This window comes from Chelonus insularis, unplaced genomic scaffold (assembly GCF_013357705.1).
Source record: "Chelonus insularis isolate UGA/USDA-ARS -01 unplaced genomic scaffold, ASM1335770v1 scaffold_714_pilon, whole genome shotgun sequence".
Taxonomy (NCBI): Eukaryota; Metazoa; Arthropoda; class Insecta; order Hymenoptera; family Braconidae; genus Chelonus; species Chelonus insularis.
In genome coordinates this window covers 1556655-1574575 of record NW_023276795.1, presented here as the reverse complement: position 1 = coordinate 1574575, position 17921 = coordinate 1556655, and the positions used below count along the sequence as shown (strand labels likewise).

Genomic DNA, 17921 nt, shown 5'->3' with positions numbered 1-17921 from the left:
ATCGAATGATAACTGCATAGCTTTAAAAATCAAGGTAATTTGTTGCAAATGGTCATATCGTTCTCTTTATTTTCGACATATTTTTGTGCACACATGTCGAAGGTTGTCACAATATGGCGCCACTTTCAATCGAAAGGGAATCGAGTCGACCGAGCTTCCGTAATTATTTGCCGAAGGAAAGCGACATTGCTCGAATTTGTCCGAATTATCATCACCGTGGTATTAGCCACAACAAGATATCGGCAGCATTCACTGTAAAGTTTTCGCTGTGTATATAATACTTGCGATAGTCATAATTTTCTTTGAGAGTGTGAATTTCTGTAGCTATCATCTCAATTTAAATAAAAAAAATATCATTTTACTATTACCAATAAATAGTAAGTACAAAGCATTTGATTGTTTTTCTTTTTTATTTGCGCGGCAAACCACAAATGGATCTGTTTTTTGGGACTAATATCGTATACGTAAGATTAAATAACAGACGGATGCACGCGTCTTTTTTTAATATATTAATGTAAAATTACATTACTATAAAAATAATATTTTAATATCACTTTATCATAACTATATATCATCATTTCTATAATAGACTGCTTTTTTATTATTTCGTTGTTTGTTTCGTAGACTACAGTCAAAACTTCAAATAACCTCTAACCTCAATAAGTTTAACTTCTTATTTAGTTCTAATTCTTAAACTTCAAGGATTTACATAAACTTATTTACCCTTTAATAAAATCTTATAAGGATTATTAATTAATTAATGTATTACTTTTTACTCAACTAAAACATTAACTGATTATTAATATTGTTTGCTTAATTAGTTTCAGTTATATATTTAAATTGTATCATCACAAATAATCATAAACAATGGCGGGCGAACAACAGCAATTTTTTCTTAAATGGAATGATTTCCAATCAAATATGGTATCGTCTTTTAAACATCTACGAGATGAAAAAAGCTTTACTGATGTGACACTAGCCTGTGATGGACAAACATGCAAAGCACATAAAATGGTACTATCCGCATGTAGTCCTTATTTCAAATCTCTTCTTGAGGTAAGTCAAACTAAATTTAGAAAAAAATATCAATAAATCGTTAAAAATTAAAAAAATTGATTGTTCATATTACTATTATTTTTTTTATTATTATAATAATTGGTAATTACAGGAAAATCCGTCCAAGCATCCCATAATTATTTTGAAAGATGTAGCTTACAATCATCTACAAGCAATATTGGAATTTATGTATGCTGGAGAAGTTAATGTTTCTCAAGATCAGTTACCAGCATTTTTAAAAACAGCAGATCGGCTCAAAGTTAAAGGATTAGCTGAAGCGCCAGGTAACATTAAAAGGGAAGGCTAAGACTTTGCGCATATTTAGTTATGGTAATTTATATTTTCAAAAAAATTTATGATATTTCAAAATATGAATGAGATAATTTAATGAAATTGAAATAGTAATATAATAAATATATTATTATAGGTGTTATTGGAAGCGTGCGAAGTGAAAAAGTGTAATGAATGCGTTTAAAAACAAAGTGATTAAATAAATAAACTGGAGCGTTATACATACATAAAACACTAATACAAATGTGAGTACTACTATTATAATCACCTCTAGTTCATGACATTCATCAACATTAATATAATATGAATATAAAGTTTCGTCTTTTTCTCCCCTATTTGGATTATTACCAAAACTCAATATGATATTTATAATATAGAGAAAAAAATAGTTGATGAAAGCTTTGAACTTGAGACGATGCACAACACTATTCATCTATCACACCAATTCTATTTTTTATTAAGGAAAGTGCTGAAATTAAATACAAGTAAGCAGGTCATCATAGTTTTATATAAAAATTGGCCGGGGGCACTTGTAAATCTACACAATATCTATCATTTAAATAGAAAATGTTTATAAAAATCATCCAATCAGCCTAATATTAATACATTAATTATTTACACAATTATTATTTTGCACATATTCTCATTTTAATTATGTTTTGATAACATTATTTATATGTAATTATTAAAAATAACATATGTATCATTTATAAAAGTATTTATCTGATTTACAACCCCGGTCATTTAAATGAAGGTTTTTTAATCAAGTTTACTAGAAGTGTTACATCAATTTATGTTTATGTATTATTAATTATTAACTGAAATATATCATGTTAAAATAGCGTTTTACTAATTGTTTATATAAAATAGAATGTGTATTAATTAGATCTTTTATAATCTTATGTATCTTTAAACGCACTTCTAGTATTCATGAACTACCTTTACCAAATACTGCCAGGATCGTACCGGCGTATTTACATTATTACCGATAGACCAAATTTATTTATGATAATAATATATTGAAGGTTGTTTGTCCTAAGCCGAAGGAAGTTTAATGTAACATAATGAAAAAAAAATTTTCTAACGCCAGGACGCACAGTTCTTTTATGATATTTAGAGCACGAATACTGTCAGTATCATTTTGGAGAAAAAAAATAGTAAAAAAGAAAAGAGTGTTAAGATACAATTAGTACAGTGAAATATTGATTCTGAGCTTATTTATATAAGATATTTGAATGAAACCAATTCGTTATTTACGACAAAAGGGTGCAATGAATTATTTGAATACAATTAAAGATTTATTATTGGATGCGTTATAACTATCGATTATTAGTATCAGCAAGTACATATACAAATTGCTTCCATATTTTTTTCTATTAAAAATAAATTTAAACAAACTTTCATCAGGGATCATTCTGTCAACTGAATTGCTTTAAATAACATAATGTTTATAGATTAATTATAGTTCAATATTTTCACTTTTTTTTTAAAATAACATATAATACCATAATATTAAGTAGTTATTTAGCAATTACTCTTAGAACTGGTTGAAACTTATAGTCTGTAAATCCGGTCAGTTAAGTGTTAAAATACTATATGTACATTTTTTTATCATTTTGTTAAACTCGCAGTAATGTTAAATATTATGTATTTGATTAAATTAATAAGAATGGTCTCTGATGATAGTGTTTGAGTTTCAAATTGATTTTGAGCGTTACTTTCCTTTTTATAACATTTTATAACTGAAAAATGGTTGTAATAATACAAAATAAATAATTACATAAGTATATTTTTTATTTTTAAACGCTCAGAATCTGGGATGAATAATTATTTGAAGCTCTTCCCTTATAATTGTCATGTTAATTTTTATGCATATGTAGAGAGAAAAAAAATATTTCTACGACTTACACGTAATTTCTTACCAGACGACAATTTTTTCATCATTTGATTTTACTTTTAATATTAAGATGATTTAATGAAAATTATAATAATAATATGAAAATGTTGAAATATAAAATAAATTGTGTAAATACAAGAAGAAGGATAAAGTGTTCTTTCATTATTAATTAGTTTAATTACAAGAATATATTCTACCGTAGTGTGTAATAAATATTCTTTCTCTAATAATTAAAAATATCTGAATAATTAGCATTTATATATGTGTATATAATTTTTATTTATTTTGAACATTTGGCTCTCATATTTAGAATACATTTTTTATTATTTATTTATTTTTAATCATACAGAATTTTAATGACAAATTGATACATTGTGATTGAAATTTTATTATTAAATTCGAAGTAAATTATTATGGAAGATTATTAGTGTTGATAATGTTAATAATTGATATGTTTAATACTGACATAACGAGATACACCGAAATAGACAACAATTAGAATCACACATCAAGAAAATGGTTGAATTGTGAAAAAAAGTATTTAGTTTGACAATATTTTTAAGAAAATTGGTTAGGCAGTGGTACGAAAATTGGCATCAACTTGATCAATGTTTTTTTTTAATTTTTACATGATTCAAGTGTAGGATCGACTGGTGCTGAAGGATAAGGATAAATGAATCCAATGTTACACATTGGTTGAGGTACTGGATTCAATGATGTGTTTGAACATGATGAAGAAAGATTTAAATTGTGAAGAATCGGCTTCTGTTCATGTACTAATGGCAATGGTGGAGATAATATTAAATTCGAATCACAATTAGGTGCAGATGGAACAATTGTTGATGCTAAATTAGGAGGATAGTTGATCACTTGTTGCTGAGACAATAATGCTGATGACCCAGATCCTATGAAAATGTCGTATTTTCTTTTGATTGAATAATTACTGAAATGAAAAAAAGTGTCAATATTATTTTTTGACGAATACAAATATATATAAAATGCAATAAATTTGTTTAAATTATTTACCAATTAGAAACTTCGGCATAAAATATAAGTTTATAGTCAATATCTATCAAGTTACAATATTCTAAACGAGAACCAGGAACAATTGGTACTCTTAGTTCAATAATTTCTTTAATATCTTCTGCAAATGGACCCTCTTTTATGGTTTCCGTTATTATACTAGTAATACATTTTTTTTTGTGTAATTTTCTTGAGTGAAACAACAATGTCTGTGTAAAATTATATTTATAATTGAATTATAATAATAGTGTACAGATAATAAAATTAGTATATTTAATAATAACCTGTTCAAGCATCAATTTCAGTTTTTTAACTTGACAAGTACCGATATCTATAGTTGCTTTAATATAATCTCCACAAATGTACCCACTTTTAGGTAATCGAAATCGAAGTTCAATTTCTCTTGAACGAATACATGGTACTATCTTACAACATAAATTTTCACTAATCTCATCTTCTATACCTTGCTGTAATCAGTTGTTATTTTATTTTTATTTATAATTATTTGTTAATAATAATTCTTGATGTTGTTGATTAAATACCAATAAGGAAGATGAATCTACTCGTAGAGAAGTTTCTACTCTAAATACAGTTGTAATCTCATAATTGGTTTTCCAGGGTCTATCTATAATAGCAGTAATAGTATATCTGACAAAACCATTATTATGTTCAAAACTACTTGGAATGTTGTGGAGTAATTGGAAATTGAATCGAAAATTATGCAACCCCGTTGATAACTCTTCAGAACCACCTGCGAAAATGTAATATAAATACATTGTCGTACATTAAAATAATAAAAGATTCTAAGTCATTTTCTTAAAGTAAAATCTATTTTTAATTCATTTTTGAATTAAAAATTACTTAATAAATGTTAATAATAAATTAATGTTTTTATATTACTTTTTTTTTCATAGAGAAGTAACTCATTATCAAAATATTGCTCTCTTCCAGTATAACCTTCAGTTTGTGTATTTTTTCCACTTCCAGAAGAGTTTCCAGTCCATCGAACTTTACATTTACCTTTGAATCGCAATTTTAAAGCTGTAACGATGTATGATTGATATAATTTTATTATGGTAATCATGATGATAATTGTGAAATTGATGGCAAAAATCCAAATACCTCGAAATGATTTAGGTTTAAGCAGATCAAGAACTACTTGACCTGTTAATAATGAACCAGGTGTATAAATACTTGTTGAATTGTCTAGTAAAATGTTGAACGTTTTTATTGATTTAGAAATTTTCATTATGAAAACAATATTCTATTTGGAAGGAAAATGTAATTTTAAATACTTGTTTTAATTTTTCAAATGTCACAAATTAAAAGATTCAAAAAAATATATCTCTTGATATTGAGCAATTCTTGAAAAATACAATATAAAACACTTCAAACATCGACATTCCTTATAAATCTTTTAACACATTTCACATACTTAAGATAAAGTAAAATTTATTTTTTATTTTATTGATACAAAAAATTCTCTGAAACAAATTCTAATCACTAAAAAAAAAGTATGTGAATAACAATTATGAATTTAATCAGAAAATCACACAAACTATTTATTATGCAAACATTCTAAGTATAATATAAAAATAAGTTGCTATTTTCATCATTGCGTCTGCGTCATTCTATTAGGATGAACGAGCCTACAAAAGGGTTACAATAAAAAAATGATTTTCATAATTTTTTATTAGAAGTTATTTTCACAAAAATACGTACGATTTTTTTCACACATTTTAATAAAATATTTTGAAGATCAAAATTCATTTAACAATATCATGAATTATATTTGTTCAAATGCATCAAAAATTTTGGTACTTTTAATGTTTTCATTTTCTTTTGATAAACTACTTTCATCCGTTGGTTTAATAATTCTAGTTTTTATACGATTTTTAGCACACAAATCATCATGATCAAATAACACTTTTATAATTAGTGATGCAGAACTATCATTATCATCACAGTCGGTCAAAGGCGATTTTTCTGTTGATTTCTCAGGTATTGGAGTTGGAAGTACCAAGGATACAGATAAAGCTCCTTTTACATCCCAAGGTTGACGTGCAATTTCTCCGAAATGGGTAGGTGGACAAAAACTGCCTTCATCTGGATCATCTTCATCATCATTAAAGCGCACTTCAGTTTTCTGACCATGATTGGTATTTTGTAAAGATCGAAAAAATACAGGAAATTCTTGATCTGTATCACCATTTATTTTTTTAAATAGTTGAAATGTACATAGAACACTGATGAATTGTATTATACTCCAATACATTATGAAATGCTAACTGTAAAGTTTTTAGTCAATTTAATCAATAGAATAAATGTAATAATACTTAATGAATCAATCATTCCTTAACAAAACACACAAATCAATTATGAGTTATTGCATGTTGTTCAATTCATTGATGTAAATGAATTACATGTAAGAGTTAATACAAGAATAATGTTTTAAAATTAATTTTTGTACTTTTTTTTAACAATGTATAATGATTTTTTATACATATAGTTATTTAATGATATTAAAAATAATCTATTTAAAAATAATTTACAGTTCAATTTTACGTTAAATTATTATTATTATGGTATTAAACTAAATTTCTCTATAATTTTCATTGGTTAATGTTTGTATGATGTAAAAAATAATAGTTATTGTTCGAAATATATTACATTATTAAAATAAATAAATATTTTTGGACTTTTAAGTATATTATTTTTATATTTAACGATTCTTTAAATATTTTGATTATTTCTTAAGCGATTTTTTTTAAATATATGAATAGACTTATTTAAATTTTAACAGTTATATGATTAATTAGTAAGAATAGGTAGTTGATCTGAATCTTTTTTAGAATACGATGGAATTTGCTTTGTTTTTAAATTAAGTTTCATACGAGACTGAACTTGCTCTAATTCCATTTTTGTCATAAGAACAGAATATGAATTTGCACCTGAAGCTTCTTTACTGTGATGAATACCATAAAGGAAATAAATGCATATACCTAAAAATATACAAAAAGATACATGAATATTTCTAAAATTATTTTTTAATTATGTATTTATATAATTAATAAATTTAATTTACCAATGAACATCCCACTATAGAATCGATACCATGTTACTATTTGCAAATGGCCCATAAGTATTATATTGAAATAAATGCTTAATGCCGGTATTAAGGGTACCATTGGAACTCGGCATTTATCATCAACAGGTGGATTTTGTTCATGAGCACTGATTACAAGCAAACCTATATGATTCATAAAAGAAAAATTCCATGATGTATTGATATATTTCTGCTTTTTATATTCTTCAATTAATTATTTGAATGATAGAAGTATACTCACATATTACCATAATCAAAATAAAGTGGACATTAAGAAGTATATTTGCCCATGAAATTGGTTCAATAAAGAGATAAAAATTGATAATACTTTGAGCAATGCATGCTCCAGTAAAAATAATAACCGCTATAGTAACTGCCATTCCAGGTTCCCAGTTGCCAAAATACCGTGCAAGTTTTGAATAACGCGCTTTTAGATGTCCAGCTTTGTTTATTTGATCGTTTATAAGTGACTGGAACAAATAATTTTTTATATTAGATTTTTAGTGACTATATCTGTAAGTACAGGGAAATTATTTACCTCAGAATCATCAGGTGATGAAGAATCAGCAATACTTGTAGGACTGCTACTATCACTCATTGGAGATTCAAGCGAGTGATTTTTTTTGGTATTTGTAGGAAGTGTTGGAGATAATTGATTATCTGGTCTATATCGCAAAATAATAACGCTTGCTGAAACAATTAAATAAGCTGAAAAAGTCCCAATAGACATAAATTCAACAAGATGTTGAAGATCAAAAAAGAAAGCTGTTGAAGCGCAAAGAATAGCACTTATGACAATATTAAACATAGGTAATTGTATCTGTTGATTAACTTTGGCAAAATGGGGAGAAAGAAGTCCGTCACAGGCCATAGCATACATAATTCTTGGTATTGCAAAAATAGATCCAAATAACGTTGTTGTCATTCCACAAAGGGCACCTATAGTTATTACGTATTTAGCCCAAGTAATATTAACAGAATCAAAGATTTCTGGAAGCGCAGCTCGAGGATCTATTTGCCAATATGGAACGATTAATGTAACCACTCCACTTATTAAAACATAACCAACGGTTACAATTGCCATTGAAAATATTGTAGCCAAAGGAATACTTCGGCTCGGGTTTTTAGCTTCTTCTCCACAGCTAGCAATTGAGTCAAAACCAACAAACGCATAAAAACAACTTGCAGCACCTTAAAAATATTTTTTATAAATATTACTTAATTAACCAATAACTTAGTCAAATTTTGATCGTATTAGATATGCGAATATTAATTATTACCAGTTAGAACTCCTTGAAATCCAAATGGCAGAAATCCACCATGACTTTCATCAAACCAATTTTTCAAGTCAACAAATTGTGAACCTACTCCAATTACTAAGATAATAACGCCAAGATTTACTAGAGTGAAAATAGAATTCAATCTCACTGATACTTTAACTCCACATCCCAGCAATAAAGCATAAAGAATACAAATAACACCCGCTACAGGATCAGGTGAGAAATTTAATGTTGATTCATTCATGTCATTTCCAGTAATTAAATACATCAATGATTGAGTCATATTTTTAAATGGTCCACCAGTTAATGAATCTACATATCCACTCCAAGCTCGTGCAACAGAAGCAGCACCTAAATATTAATATCCGCCAATTAATCTATTTGTGCATTTACTATGAATAGTTTTGAAAGATATTTAAAAATTTCTATCATATATCATTTTTCATTTTTTCTTTAAAAATAAACTTGAATATAACAGTTCTTTTTTTACCCATCACATGTTCTAACATGATATTCCATCCAATTATAAAAGCCCAAAATTCACCCATTGTAACGTAGGTATAAACATAGGCGCTTCCAGCTTTAGGGACTCGAGATCCTAATTCAGCGTAACAAACGGCTGCTAGAAGAGAAGCTAATCCAGCCAACATAAAACTTATAATTACACCGGGACCAGCTATCGAATGAGCTACACTTCCAGTGAGGACATAAATGCCTGCTCCAACCATATGTCCAACACCTGAAATGCATAAGCAGAAGTGTTGGTAAATAATTTGTTATATTATATCAAAATTGATCTAATAATAACACATACCTACCAAGAAGGGTCATGTCAAAAGTTGATAAACACCTTTTAAGTGGTGTTTCCATCATATCTCCATCTAAGCGTTTTGTCCGGTTCATTTTTGAACATATTCCAGACATTACATGTCTCAGTATTATTCTTCGTACTGAAGGCATGTTGACTAAAAAATAAATAAATATACCATTAAAAATAATTATTTCGAACAATAATGCGATAATAGTAACAATTTATAAATTCTATAATAAATAACAGCTGTTTTCAACATCTTCCCTTTTTTGATATTATTTTAAAATTTATTTATGCTTAATTTAAAATACTTAAAAATAAATATCGCATTAAATTTAAGTACTAAAAATTTGTTCACTATTTAAACCTTTTGATAAAATCAAGTAGCACAAAAATTTGACCGTTTTTGATGATTTAAATCTAAAAACTTACTTGGGATCAAAGAGTAAACACGATGTATTGTTGATTTGCACGAGATATTCAATACGCATACTCCAACTATAAAATCGATTGCTTAAAATTACATATCACGTAGAGCCCAAAATGGGATACTTAAATGATTATGAATATTATCGTTAACAATTTTGAAACATTAAGATATCAAAGTTAATAACAATCAACACATCTAAGCATCGTGCATTCCTGGAACTGATGACAGATATTTATTTCTGGCATACGTATCGTATGGTGCATTTTTAATCATCTAATTGCCGTACAGTTTCAATCAAACATGATAATAAACATTTATAATTAGCAATCGAAAAAGTATGTAATCTCAAAAGTTTACATCTCATTTCGATTGACAGAAAACGGTAGAAAAAAAAAATTTTAAATAAAAAAATTTCTAAAAATGTTATAGATATAATTTGTTAAAATTTATTTTGAACTCTATGTAAAACTGATATTAATGAATAATTTATAAATGATCGTAATTTAAAAAAAATGCATTTAAAATTTTTTAAAATTATCGTTAGCTATTTATAAAAGGACTCATTATTCTTCATGATGGTAAATATATTTTTTTGTTAACAATACATGCAATGATAGAAATTAACTTTACCGACGGAAGTGGTTATAAAAAAATTTAAAGAGATTGAAAAGGAATATCTATATCGAACAATGTGATTTATGACTGTTTGCAGTCATCACTTCGCATAAGAATTTACCGCTCATTGTAATAATGTCGTCGATGGAATAAAGAGTGTGATACAACGGAATCTAGATCGATTGAACTTTGAACTAATTGTCAGCGCGGGTGTACAAAACGTGTTGAATTTTTTCCTTTTTTTCTTAGATAAACCGCTTAATCGTTGTACCTAAGTTATATCACTTGATTACTTGTGCAACAAGGAATTTCCTAGTGTAGTATTTACAGTCATCAGTCATCACCATCAGACAAGATAACCGATTAAGTGTCAAGAGCAAAACAGTGAAAATTTCGGCCAATTCTGAAATAAAAGTTCATTTTATAGTATTTAAAAATTAAAACAAAAGATTTTGTTTGATAAATAATTAACTTACAACTATTGAAGGTAATTAATAGAAGTTTTATTAGAATTTTCATATGTAATCAACAACAATTTTTTAATATTTATTTATAATTAACTATTTCATATCTTTCTATTTTTGCATACCATCCAATAGCAATAATGTTCACAATTATTAATTTATTTGAAATTGCGTCAAAATATAAATAGTTCTGCTATTAATTTTATAACATGGCAATAATCTTTCTGTCAACAACTTATTTAAGTAATAATATCTTTGTGGTATTATTACATCAAACAATCGACAATAGATTTTTTTTAATAAATCAGAATTTAAGAAATAATCAATTAATCAAAAATAATTCCGATACATTCTTTAATACTAAGAAATTGATACATCAGTAATTCACCACTCCATATTTATATTTTTCAAATTACGTCAGTTTTCATTTGAAAAAACGATCTAAGAATTATTTATTCTGTTCGAATACAATTTGACATTCCAATAAAAGTGCATAAATAAAATTCAGTCAAATACATGACATCATTTATGTATTAATAAATTTGAAAAATTTTCTCTTTTATTTCATAACTTAAATATAAATTAAAATTTTGAAAAAATTTATTCTTTTCGGTCATTCAAAAAATCTAGTTATTCAGTTTTAACTAAAGTTTAACAAATATATTAACTAATATTAGCAGATGTATTGTAGTTAACTTGTTGTGCGCAGCATCTAGGTCTAATCCTTGACACAAAGCCAAAGGTTAAGCCGAAGTGCATCTATTTGACTGAAAAAAAATATTATGAGGTAGAAAGATGGAAAGATTTTCGCTTATTAATTTACATTTATTTATTCGATCGCTCTCAGACTATGAAATGTTAATAAAAATCATTAAATAAAATTCGATATTTTCAAATAACAGTAATCATCAACAGAACAAAAATAAAAACAATTTTCTATCAAGACTAAAGGACTTATCAATTATTACTTTATAATTTTTCTAGATAATTGAGCGGAAATCATTTCATACTTTTCAAGTATTATTCACGTTTCAATTCTTCAGGTGAATGAAAACATGCGGTTGTGTATATGCTATTACTTGCTGAACGTTAATTTTATTCATTCGAACCTTGACTGAGGACGTATTTAATAATACGTTTAATCAAGACAGTAGCAAATACAATACAGGTCACGTGATGTCATTATTATCATGTAAAACATGTAATGCAAATCTAGGAAATATTAAAATAAATAGAAAATATATAAATACAAATATCAAATATAATTTATTAAATTAAGATTGATTATTGCAATGGTACACTTGATTTCCAAAAAAAATTTAGGAATCACATGTAATAGTTATCAAAAATTATAAAATATTAAAAAAATTTTTTAATTAAATTAAAAAGAAAATTATCTGAAGATGAATAATTTTTATGTTTTACATAACATTTTTCAGCAGACTAGTTATTACTCATGATTTAGGAATTTCATGTATAGTGATATACTTTCACGATTCTTCATAAATTACGAGTAAAAGAAATAAATTAAAATACTTATATTAAAAATAATTGTAATTTGTTTCTACACACATTGAACGTATTTTAAGCTCTTTTAAAGAATTTCTTTATTTACTAGTGTTATATTAATAAATACCAGATTACTTTATATTAATAGAAGAAATACAATGTATATATTGTACATGTGTAATTCCTCTCGAAAAAGAATTTATTCTCACTAGACTACATCTTTTATAAATTGAATTAATTCCAGATATTACTTTCTTCACAAGAGAAGATTGATAAATTCCAAGTATACTGTAATACCATCAATGAAGGACTGTATTCATCAGTATCATCTATGAAGAAAAATCATTCAAATAAATAATTTTAAATGTTATTTCAACGTTATTTGATGCTTGTATGATTTAATTCAATCAATTATTATCACCAATTGCCTGAAATTAAATAATTAGAATTGAGAAGACGTACGATCAATCGATCGTCAGTTTTATTAAGACATTTGTGATTACAATCCACTTGAAATTCCATTTCTGTTAGACAAGCTATTCTTTTGAAAATATTCTACAAATATTGTATTAAAAATTGTCAATACTTTTAGAAGTACAAAGTATGAATCTAAAGTGGTGCTATGTGATCACTGGTTTGTTTGTTATTGCAACAAGTACATCCAATACATCAAACGAAAGTCATTTAGAAACCTCTTTACAATTCGTTGGATATGATTATGGAGATGAATGCAACAATACAGCTGAATCCCACTGGATCTTCATCCAACATCCAAACAAAAATACCCTGAAACTTTGGGTAAATGAATAACGTTTATCACCTTCTTTTATTAAAAGTTTTTAAAAATATAATACACAAAATTAATTTTTATTTTACATCATTCCAAAAACAAAAAGTTATAATAAATATTTCTAATTTACAGAAAACTGCCCTTAATAATTATGCTTCACTTAAGCGTAAAAAGAAGGATGAAGTTGAAGCTGAAAAAAGCGTATTGATGAATGGAACTGAATTGAGTCCTTCCACAGGCTATGAATTTGATCTTGTCACTAAGCCTGGTGATGCATTGCTAAATCCTGAAGACTGGAGCAATTTCATCTCTTTTATTGGTGAAGCAGAATTATTGCGATTCAATGGAAATCACACTACAGGAGTTGAACATTTACATCGAAAAGGTAAAAAACGGATGAAAAAGAAAATTTATTTTACATATCGTAGATTGTATTATTATTTATTAATTAACATAGATTAAAAAAAAATTATTGATTTAAAGATGCAGAGACTGTATTAGCTCATATTGGAACAGCGGAAAATAAATTAAAGTTCTGGACATTATGGCATCAATCATTAATGCCGTTGATCGAAAAATTTCCAGATAATTTACAATATGTTCAGAAAGCAGCAATAACTAATGGTTAGTATGAGCAAAAAGCATACTCATTATAAGCAATTTTGGATAATTGTCAAGTATTTTCTTTGCGTAATTCGTTTTAGTATATGGAATGTGAATAGCAGTTTAATATTGAAAATATCCCTGATAGTGACTCTTTTCTCATTCTAAAACAATGACTGACAATTTTTTTCAGGAGCAAAAGATGTGGAAGAGTATTGGCAAATATTATGTGGATATGAAAATGGATACACACAGATGAAAACTCAATGGATGAAGATATCAAATATTCATAGTAAACTTGTTAAATTTGTTCACAAACGTTTGTCTTTCAAATATAAAGATGCTATTGAAAGTGATACATTACCAGCTCACTTATTAGGTAAAATAGAATATCAGTTTTCCGAATAAATTAAAACAATTATCAGTCTTTTAAACTAGAATAATTGATATTTGAACTCACTTTAGGAACACTTCAAAGTACTGATTGGACTCCACTTGCAATGGACGTAATTCCTAACTTTGAATATATCTATACTATGCGTAAAAATTTATTGGAAAAGGTAAATTTTTAAAAATTTAATGAAGACTTTTATTTAAACAATTTTATTCATAAATTTTTCTACTTAGAATATGGCAGGATTAAATTTGTACAAATCGGCATCTGGTTTAGCAAAAATAGTACTAAAACATGTTCCAGAGGCACAATTCTTCAATGAAAGTAACTTTCAAGGGCAGTGTCCATCGCATCTGATCAATTTCTGTAAAGAAGGCAAAGTGAGAGTTATTACATGCTCTGAGTCTTCGATTACTAATTATTTATCGGCACATAAAGATATTGCTAAAGTGATGATTCATCAAATGTCAGATGAAACTAGTCCTATTTTAAATATTGAAAATCGTTATTCTGGTATGTTTATACATAATTTACTCAAAATTTAGATTAATATCAATTTTTAATTCATTTTAGTTATTAAAGTCTCCTTGCTAACTTTGAGCTAATGTGATATCTTCATTTATTTACATTTTGATTAACTGATTAGATAGTTTTTTTCGTCCATTTTTTGTAGATATTTTATGATACCGAAAACTAGTGGATTTAAATATCGAATCATGTTAAAAAAATATATTGAAATATACTTTAATTTTTTTTACAGCTATAGAAGAAGGTGTATCCGAATTATTTGGAATTTTAGCTGCAAGCCCAGCATGGTTGTCTACCTTAAACTTAACCAATGAGACCAAAGATCCAGATGAACTTCAAATTATTTCAATCATGATAACGGCTCTCGATATTCTTCCACGACTCGCATACTATTTCAGTGGAGATATGTGGAGAATAGATACTATTAAAAATAATACTTTTAATCCTGAACACCTAACTACCTCATGGTGGAAATATAGGTAATCATTTTTAAAATGAATTCAATATTACATTTGGAAAAAGGGTTTGAACGAGTTTTAACAAGCGAGTTCATGCATATTTAAAAAAGAAAAATTCAAATTAAGTTTCACTATTAACACAGATTAGAGTACGAGAAAATTAATACATCTGATGTGAAATTGCCAACATTTATAGACGATGAATATATTATAAAGAACAAACCATATCTTCCGTAAGTATCAAGCTTTTTGTGAATGTGAATGCTATTCATAACTTGAATGATTTTTAGTCAATTATTATAATTTTTTCAGTAAGTTTATTGGAATTATTCTTGGTTTTCAAATGTATGAATACTTAATGAAAACGACAGATGTTAAAACCGACCACATTGGAATCCGTTCTGTAAATCACCACTTTATGTAAGTATTTGTCTAAATTTGTTCATAAAAAAATTTCTACAAAAAGAGCTTAATGAGAGAGCGTATATTCTTCAGTTGTTTGTTATAATTAAATTTTTGATATTACAACACGATAAAATATTAAAATAGCACATATAATTTTTCAGTAAAATGATCAAACACGGAACTGCCAAAAATTGGCACTATACAATGGAGAAGTATTTAAAAATTTATGACGTTTCTGTTACTTCTTTAGTAAATTATTTTTCACCGCTCGAAGATTTTCTTGATGAATTCGATTATGAAGAAGATGTTAATTTACCTCTGGAGCTTGAAAAAGAGTTAGAGCTCCTAGAAGATGATTATAAAAAAAATATAAATAAACCTGTGACAACAAGTACAACACCAACTACTATTATAACTACCACTATTGCTACTACTACATCTAAAGATTTAACGATTGTGCCAAAAATTAAAGTATCTCCAACATCTGACCACACAAATAAACGTCGTTTAGATGCAGAATCAACAAATTCACAGAGCGTAAATTCTTCATTTGTACATAATGATAATGCTACCTCTCAATCTCATTCAATTGGAAACTCGGATCAAGTCATATCAGATTCCGAAGAAACTATTGAGGTTGGAAATAGATTGATAAAAAATGGCATTAGTGCTGCTGTGTGGGCTGTTGGATCTGTACTTCTTGCTACTATTGCTATTGTATTAATAGCTATTTTCGGAAGACAAAGATGTCAAAAAACTCCAAAAAATAGACGTTACGTATAAAATTAGTCGACTTTTTATAAAAAATTAAATAATTATCTCGAAGAATAATTTATTAGCTCACTAGATTTAAGTAATAAATTATTTTTGGAGCTATCAATAATTGATAACGAAATAATAACATTCCTCTGGTGATATACATGAAACCTACAATTTCGAATTTCTTTATAAATCAATTTAAATGAACGAATATTCATGTACTGATTCAAAAGTTCATGATACCCCTGTGCTAATTCAATTATCATGCATATTAAGTTATGTTAATTGTAAGACTCATCCTATCACTGAATTGTTTTCAACGTATAATTAAAAAGTGCGTTCATTGTTTTTTAGAATTGTGATACAAGTTAACAGTATTTTATTTTTGTCATCAATTGTATCAATTAATTCACTGATATTCAACAAAAAAAAATGGTTCAATTTTTACATTTGATAGAATTTAAATCATAGTGATTATCAAAAGACAGGGTTTAACTCTTAAAAGAAATTTATTCTGATAACAACAGAATATTTGTGGAAGTGTTAATAATAACATTTTTATAATGTATGTATAGATTAAAATTAAGAATTTATAACGATCAAGAATTATAGAGCTAGTTAGCATTTAATATTACGTTAATATATGAAAATATACCGACTCGATAAAAAACAAAATCAATCATTGAAAATATTAGTAATTGTTGAAAAGACAAAAGTACAAATAATAAATTGGCTATTTTTCGAATGGAAATTTATCCAAACGTTTTAAATTGAATGAAATATGAAACTAAACTTTTTAAAAATTGATAGAAATCATCTTTAATTCGTACAAAGCTCTAATAAACGTACAGGGTTATTTATAAATATTTTTATAAATTATTTATTTTGTATTTGTATTTGTACAAATATAAAAATCAAGTTACTTAGTATGAATAGTTTTTTGGCATTTTATTGATCCAAGTGTCATTTAACATATCATATGGTTGCTCAGCACTTGAAATGTTGTTATTTCAAGCTAATTCACAAGCCAATAAATATTTGGCAAATGCAGAAAGCTCTACTATGGATACTCTTTGCAATACAAGTCTGGCGACTCGGGATTGTTAATTAGACCCTCAATATAGAGTATTTTGATACAGCTATCTTGAGATTTATTTAGTTATATTTTTAATATTATATTATTAATTATGTTAATTTGATATTTGTTTTATATGCATGTCTGCTTCTTATGTCTTTAGAGAAATAATTTTTAGAGCTTAGAAACATGGAGATTTATTCAAACTTTATGTTTTGGTTTTCAGATATGTGATGATGTCTCTATAGACTAAAAAATGAATTTTACCAAATATAAGACTTAACGAAACTTAAATCTCAGTAGTTCAAGTTTTTCATGAAATTCGTAGAAAATCAATACTGACCCTCATCCCATTATTTACGGAATTATGTTAGTTTAATTTAGTGATCTTTTTTATAAATAAAAAAATCTGTGAGTTATGAGTTAA

At 26.7% G+C, this 17921-nt stretch overlaps 4 protein-coding genes across 7 annotated transcripts; 2 read left to right on the top strand and 2 right to left on the bottom strand.

Moving 5' to 3' along the window:
• The first annotated feature begins 186 nt into the window (after positions 1–186).
• On the top strand, positions 187–3370 carry lolal (lola like). Of its 3 annotated transcripts, XR_004691155.1 has the most exons (5): positions 187–377; positions 822–1056; positions 1169–1340; positions 1484–1592; positions 1810–3370. XR_004691155.1 is itself a non-coding variant. In XM_035094760.1 (4 exons), the coding sequence occupies exons 2-4, from the start codon at positions 868–870 to the stop codon at positions 1516–1518; spliced, it is 396 nt and encodes a 131-aa protein (XP_034950651.1). In that variant the 5' UTR covers positions 188–377; positions 822–867; the 3' UTR covers positions 1519–3367. The 3 variants fall into 3 exon arrangements, 2 of the variants coding, with proteins under 2 accessions (XP_034950651.1, XP_034950652.1); XM_035094760.1 differs by having other exon boundaries at positions 188–377; positions 1484–3367; XM_035094761.1 differs by having other exon boundaries at positions 193–377; positions 1169–1386; positions 1484–3364.
• A 311-nt stretch (positions 3371–3681) lies between these two features.
• Positions 3682–5563, bottom strand: LOC118073946 (arrestin domain-containing protein 3-like). The gene is made up of 6 exons (XM_035094758.1): positions 5390–5563; positions 5168–5308; positions 4810–5018; positions 4552–4734; positions 4271–4476; positions 3682–4187 (listed from the first exon to the last, which is right to left on the bottom strand). The coding sequence occupies exons 1-6, from the start codon at positions 5514–5516 to the stop codon at positions 3863–3865; spliced, it is 1191 nt and encodes a 396-aa protein (XP_034950649.1). The 5' UTR covers positions 5517–5563; the 3' UTR covers positions 3682–3862.
• Positions 5564–6968: 1405 nt separating this feature from the next.
• LOC118073879 (cationic amino acid transporter 4) lies at positions 6969–10107 on the bottom strand. Of its 2 annotated transcripts, none has more exons than XM_035094667.1 (8): positions 9897–10107; positions 9472–9618; positions 9144–9392; positions 8654–9004; positions 7912–8564; positions 7615–7843; positions 7353–7517; positions 6969–7269 (listed from the first exon to the last, which is right to left on the bottom strand). In XM_035094667.1, the coding sequence occupies exons 2-8, from the start codon at positions 9611–9613 to the stop codon at positions 7079–7081; spliced, it is 1980 nt and encodes a 659-aa protein (XP_034950558.1). In that variant the 5' UTR covers positions 9614–9618; positions 9897–10107; the 3' UTR covers positions 6969–7078. The 2 variants fall into 2 exon arrangements, with proteins under 2 accessions (XP_034950558.1, XP_034950559.1); XM_035094668.1 differs by lacking the exon at positions 9897–10107 and adding an exon at positions 9832–9889.
• Positions 10108–10625: 518 nt separating this feature from the next.
• LOC118074000 (angiotensin-converting enzyme-like protein Ace3) lies at positions 10626–17863 on the top strand. The gene is made up of 11 exons (XM_035094838.1): positions 10626–10996; positions 12727–13280; positions 13405–13657; positions 13756–13896; positions 14069–14254; positions 14341–14435; positions 14503–14782; positions 15030–15276; positions 15399–15488; positions 15568–15675; positions 15822–17863. The coding sequence occupies exons 2-11, from the start codon at positions 13086–13088 to the stop codon at positions 16441–16443; spliced, it is 2217 nt and encodes a 738-aa protein (XP_034950729.1). The 5' UTR covers positions 10626–10996; positions 12727–13085; the 3' UTR covers positions 16444–17863.
• Positions 17864–17921: the final 58 nt, after the last annotated feature.